General features: G+C 39.1%; 1 protein-coding gene across 4 annotated transcripts in view; it reads left to right on the top strand.

The window, feature by feature from the left end:
* Window positions 1–3,576, top strand: part of TXLNG (taxilin gamma) — a 51,321-nt gene extending 47,745 nt beyond the window's left edge. For all 4 annotated transcript variants that reach the window (XM_073356054.1, XM_073356064.1, XM_073356081.1 and 1 more), the window contains exon 10: window positions 135–3,576. In XM_073356054.1, coding sequence (XP_073212155.1) covers window positions 135–452 — 318 coding nt within the window. In that variant the 3' untranslated portion in view covers window positions 453–3,576. The remainder of the gene's footprint in view (window positions 1–134) is intronic.
* Window positions 3,577–6,648: the final 3,072 nt, after the last annotated feature.

Below are 6,648 nucleotides of genomic sequence, written 5' to 3' on the forward strand. Positions count from 1 at the left end.
TAAAGGGACAACTTTAATCTCTCTGCCTGTCAAAGTAGTGCCTTTTTAAAAGAAATAAATATTCCCAGCTCTCCCCCCCCCCCCCCCCCGATCACTTTATTGGGTTAGTCTCTGTTTATTTTTATCCCTTACAGAAAACAGTTAGAGACAAAGAATACAAAGGCTTTCAAATAAAACTGGAGCGTTTGGAGAAGCTGTGCAGGGCTCTTCAGACGGAGAGGAATGAGCTGAATGAGAAGGTGGAAGTCCTTAAGGAACAGGTTTCTGTAAAAGAAGCAGATGTGGATCTAGCAGTGCAGGTGTTGCAGTCATGCACTCTCAATTCCCATGAGGAGCTGGGAACTTCCACTGACACAGAACCAGGAATCCAATCAGATGCTGAATCAAATGCAGCAAATGAAGGAAATGGCTCTGAAAAGACTGTCTCCACCAGTCCTGTTCCTGTTGACTAAAATGAAGTGTAAACACTGTATTGAGAGATATATTTTGTGTATAACTTTCTCTGTTGGTGGTAACTATTGGTTTTGTGGTGAAAATTTTCTTACTTTTTCTACCATATATGTATTTTCTTAGAACTACTGGACTTATGTGGTACAGGAAGCTGCATAGCAGCTTTGAATAGTGTAATCTGTACATTTTCCACAACTGTGTTGCACATCTGCCTCATTTTAAAAAAATATTTTTCCATAAAGAATGCATGTGCATTTCCTCTCCCCTAAACACAAATCTCACCATATCAGTTAAGACTTGTATAAAGATTTAACATTTCATGGGGAAAAGTGACAGGAGTGTCACTTCATTGGTTTGAAAATAACATTTTGCTTCTGTTAACTGAAGTAAGGTTTGGTATACTAATGTAATTACCAAACTCTTCAGTCAATTCTCTACATCCATTCATCTAATGGCCAGTAGAAACTTCAACTATCTCACCTGATTATATATGAAAATAAGGGTCCAGAATATGATCAAGAATATTTTACAGGGTTTTAGTGTAGTTGTGGTATGACAAAAACAGCTTTCAAATATGCATACTTTAATTTTCAGCTGGTAAAACAGGGTGTACAACTTTCTTGCAAACTTCTCAGGGTTGTGCTCTAAGGTTAACTCACAGACAGACTATATTTGCCCTCCCTGTGAATGTGTTAAATTTAACTTGCAAAGAAAGCATACAGGAATGAGTGTTTATGGAGTGAAGTTATCTGTAATGGAATATACACAACTGCAGAAGTGTTAGTCATGTTATGTCCCTTAACATGAAGCCTCAGCACTGCAAAAATTCATAAAATGATTATTTCTGATTAGAGAAGTTGCATTAAATAATCTGGTTATTTTCAAACAAGTTCTTGTAGATTTGTTGATACTGTAGATGCTTACTGCATGCAGTGCTTAAGACACCAATTTTTGGTTTGGATGTTCTTTACTTAGCACTGTATGCAATATATTTAAGGATCTGTAAAGAACACAGTTAATATTTGATCATGTGGATTCAAATATATTCCCAAAGTAAAACATTTAACTTGTCACACACCTAACCTGAAAAGACACTGATCAGTAGACAGAGTGCCTTCCTGGTACCTACTGCTTGCCTGGTAAAATTGGTAATTCAGAGGTTTCATGTTAAACTAATATGCCATAAATAAGAAAAAATTACATTTAAAAAAATGTAATGGACTGCAGTTGTGAGCCTTACAGTGTTTCACTTTGAAAACTTGGATATCAAATTTTTAAGGGAACTGTTCGCTGGGACCAACATTTATTTTTAGCAAGGCAGGTAATGTAGGCAGGTCATGTGCTAAGTAACAAGCTACTGTTAACTTTAGCCCACATATTTCGCTTTCTAGTTTCAGTTGTTATCACTTTTATTTTAAGAGATACAAACGTTAGCTTTTTCTGGTACTTAATGTTCTTTGCACTTAACTTCAGTGGGGGATTTCTGAACCAAGCACATAACTTTCAATGAGCTTCCCTCCCCGTCCCCTTTGTTCTTTTTGGCAGTTCAGTGGCTAAATTACTTGAATGTTCAGGCTGCACTGAGCTCTTGATCCCTTCCCTGATGTAATGGTGTACATTGAAATAATGTAGATGTCTTATAAAGAGAATAAGGTTGTATAAAGCCTGATAAATGTGTTTTAGCTCATACCACTGAACAAAACTGTATCAAACTGACATTTCTTAAATTGTGTAGCAAATGAGTGACATAAATTGGGAACTGGCCAGTTTTTTCTCTTCAATTTGCACAGTCTGTTTTGTATTTGTGGTCCATGCATGGTGAGTAATGAGAAGGTAGAGGTGAGCAGTCAGAGAGGTTGGACTCAGCTTTGAAACACTAATCACGTTAACCGCATGGCAACAAAAATACTGGAAAGAAGAAACATCCTTCCAAAGTTGCTTCATCAAATGATTTGTCTGACTTTGTGTGTTGTCATGGAATCAAAAAACTAACGGAAGTAAGTTTTTAAATTTCTGCCAAAACTGGTCTTCAGCTAATAAATTAAGTGAGCGTGAAATCGTTTTCCTGAGGGCAAGTGAAGATCTTAATGTATCAATTACAGCACAACATACCCTTGGCAAAAGGTACACATTTTGCAAGTGAAGTGGAAAGTGCAGTTTTCTCTTTTTTTAAAATGTATTATTTGTTCTCCTGTATCTATAACCACATTTCTTTTTATAATGTGTGTTCTGTGTGTAGTCAGGAGTGAACTTTGGTCCCTGCCGCAAGGGCTGTAAAGATATGAGAGACAAATGGAAGGGCAGTGCAGATGATACGTAGTTACTGGCTTGCATGTGTAAATGAAGCGGAATGCCTCCAGTAAAGGGTTTTAAGGAATCTGGGATTTTCTTCCTATCTCTGTGTGACCCTGAACCACATCACACCAACCTTCCCTCTAGCAAAGGTGGGCTGGACGTGGCTTTCTGAAAGCAGTTAATGTCATTCCATGCACTGACCAAAGGGGTGTTGCTATAAAGAGTGCAAGGGATAAGCCCAGCGCTCTCACTGATCTGCCATACAGCAGGCTGTTACACTGCCACTGTTCAGCCAAATTGGTTCCAGTAGGGTTTTTATGGAAACTTGTATTGTGTATCTTCCACTACCACAACTGTTTAATCTGGGCTGTAAATTTATGTAGCCTCTGACGTGTACACTTGTTAATTGGGCCCATGATTAGGGTGCAAAAAAATAAAAGCTAAATTGTGTGTGATGCAAGACCCAAATACGTGTAGTAGTGTACACAACTATGTTAGGGCTGTATCTCTCAAATCTGTTTTGTCCTTCCTTTATTCCACTTACACCTGGTTATATTACAGTTTAATTCTCAGGTGTTGCAGAAAATCTACCTCTTCAGACTGTAGATGGAAATAACTGTGAAAAAAGTGATGCAGAAATCTAGTTTGTGCTAAACACACTGCTTTATTTTTACAACCATGTCTGCTTTCATGAGAAAAAAAAAATTGAGAAATGAACAGGCAGTCTTGTTTTGCTTTTCAAAAACATTTTGTAGGGATTTTTCACTAATGTGAATCTGAAATTTTATCTACTCGATTCTGTATAGATTAAGTAAATATGTATGCTTAATATATCAGACTCTGTGTTTTTCTTTTATTCTTGGAACATATTCATTCCTAACTTGGGCTGTCTGGCATTCTTGCTACACTTATTAGGAGCTTCAGGAGAGAATTTAGAGGTGTGAAGTTTGAAATTACTAAAGGTATATCTATGCTACAGTGGCACAAACAGCACTGTAGCTATGCTGTTGTAACATAAATTCTTCCTACATTGACAGAACAGGTGTTTCCACTGATGCAGATAATCCACTTCTCTGAGAGGCAGTAGCTGCATTTACAGTTGGAGGTTAGGTTGACCTAACTCTGTCAAACAGGGAGCTAAATTTTTCACAGCCCTGAGTGATGTATCTAGGTCGACCTATGTTTTAGGTGTAGACCAGTCCTAAATGTATTCAGGTTAAATGGCAACTGCTAATTTCAAACAGCAGTCTTGAAGTTTGAGCTTTTTAAAGCACAGAATTGCTGTTTCTTTGATGGAAATCTTAGTTATGTTCAACACTGAACACAAATGGGCTGAGTTTCTAATAAATTAGAGGCTTGGAATGTGAAGTGGAGAACTTTTGAGGTTTTGAATCTCTTCACTACAAACATCAGTTACCTTTTTCATTACTTCGCTAAATTGCATTATTTTTAATGGTCATAGTTATATGCTATTCTGTTGCTTGTGGGAGTGGGTTGGCGTGATTGTGTGTCTTGTCACCTTGTGCCAGCTAAAAGAAAACAGGATTTTAGGCCCCCCAGATTGGGTGGTGTTTTTAACAGTTTGTTTTCATAACAAGCTATGCAAACTTAATCAACCTCTACATAGAGGAATGTTCCTGCACAATAAGACTATTACATTGTAATAGCACCCAAAGTGTCCGTAATGCTTTCCAGACACAGTAGTGTGCAGTGTCCAACTGAATGGTGTAATAAAATGTGTAAGTCTTGCTTAGTGATTTTCCTGGAGCAAGAAGCTGCTTGGATACTGTTCTAGTGCGAATAAGACTGCTAACTCTTGAGGATCCAAGGAAGTGTACCTTCAAAATTCCCAACCTCTCTACACTCAGGAAGTCTCATGCTAGGCTACTGGGGTCTCTATGGAAAGGCTTGCAAAGGGACCAGGTAATACTTTTCAGATATGTCTACATTTGGGTGAAACTTGTAAAAGGTACAGAAGTGTTAGTAAAAAGAAAAGGAGTACTTGTGGCACCTTAGAGACTAACCAATTTATTTGAGCATAAGCTTTCGTGAGCTACAGCTCACTTCATCGGATGCATACTGTGGAAAATACAGAAGATGTTCTTATATATACAAACCATGAAAAAATGGGTGTTTACCATTACAAGAGGTTTTCTCCCCCCACCCCACTCTCCTGCTGGTAATAGCTTATCTAAAGTGATCACTGCTGTTACTCTGAGAAGTTAGTGAAGTTCTGAAACAATTTGATTCAATCCTGTCACGTGGTATCAAAAATGCTCTCTTGATCAGACAAGCAGTACTCAGGCACTCTCACACAACAACAAAATAGTGTGAATCAAGTCAATACCTGTTTCCCTAGGATGCAAAATGGATTAAGGAATAATATAGCTTTAAAATTAAACTCCACTATTTTATAAATTAACTGCTACCTTAAAATTCTGTTTTGTTGGTCCCTGCATCTTCAGAAATATTTCAGTGTAAATCCAGAGCTTTATGGGTGAGGTATAGTAATAGGATAGAAGGTCTTATGTGTTTAAGGTGCTGGCTCAAATCTAGTCTATGTTGGTGATCAAAGTTGCTACTCCTTTCTTGTAAAGGAGTTAAAAGCTGAACATTGATTGGATGTGGAAAGAACTCAGCTTAGTCATCATTACCAGGTGAGGGCTGCAGCATGTTGACGAGGCAATTTAGAAGGGAGGCTTATGCTACTGTTGCTGAACTGGTACATATGCCATGTTTCAACTGAGGACTTTATCAGGGATCAGTTTAGAGCACTGAATTCTTTGAGTTTGTAAAGTATTACATATATGTATTGGGTTTTTACAAAGTTAAATTGCTAGATGTGGCATTTAAGGGAGGAAATTCTGTAAATGAAAGCTGTTTTTTTGAGTAGTGTCCCTATGGGTGCTTTACTCTAGGTGTGCTAGCACCCCCTGTGCCTTTGATCAGAGATTACTTATAGTAGTGTCTGTTCGGCCCACACATGCTAATTAGCCTCATGTCCCCTTCTATTGCTATACAGCATTGGGCGGGCAACGGTCCTCTGTTCCTTCTCAACTGCCTCGGCCTGAGGCAGAGCTCTGGTAGTTGTCCCTGTTGAGATTACTTCAACTGTGTCCTGGTTTCTTATTGTAGTAGGTAGTTGTAAGTGTAAATAGTACGTAGTAGTAATTTTAGCTTCCTAGTTTTAAAATAAATATATTTAAATCATTAGATATTAGTACATAGCGTTCACTGGGAGTTTATGCCCAGTTCTGGTTTCAAACGTCATCTGTCATGCCAGAAGGAAATCCCAGTAAGCGACAGGCAGTCCTGGTCCATCCGTTACTTTTGGGAATCTCACTTCTGGGTAATATGCAACTTCTGTCTGGCACTGAAATCTAGAGCTAGAAAAAAACAGGGTGATCAAACTTCATCTCCTAATGAACGGAGATCTCCCTACACCCAGCTTCTGACACAGGCAAAGGGACCCTCTGTATGCTGGTCTCTGCTGCCTCCACTGTATCTGAGCTGCACTCCTCCACCTAAGAGGAAGACTCGACTCCTCTCATCAGTCCTCCAAAAGACTGTGCCCCATGCTCACAAGGCAGGAAATCTACCTCAAAAAAGCCAAGGTTGTCAGTGTTTTCAGCCACTTCAGCACCATCCACTCTCCAATCAGGTACCCGCTGAGAGTACTGCTAGACCGAAAGATTGCAAAGTCTTGGACTTGGAGAAATGATTGGTATCAATAGCAGACTGAGATAGCAAGAAGAGCTCATCCTTTCCTTCCTCAGTACCAAAGAAGCCCACTCTGGCTGTGACTGTACTTCCCTTGGAGCAGATGAGACTCTGGTACCCTTCAGTGCCCTCAGCCACTATTACCTTGGTGCAGACCATGGACTCGGTACTGACAGCATGCTC

Source organism: Lepidochelys kempii, chromosome 1 (assembly GCF_965140265.1).
Source record: "Lepidochelys kempii isolate rLepKem1 chromosome 1, rLepKem1.hap2, whole genome shotgun sequence".
Taxonomy (NCBI): domain Eukaryota; kingdom Metazoa; phylum Chordata; order Testudines; family Cheloniidae; genus Lepidochelys; species Lepidochelys kempii.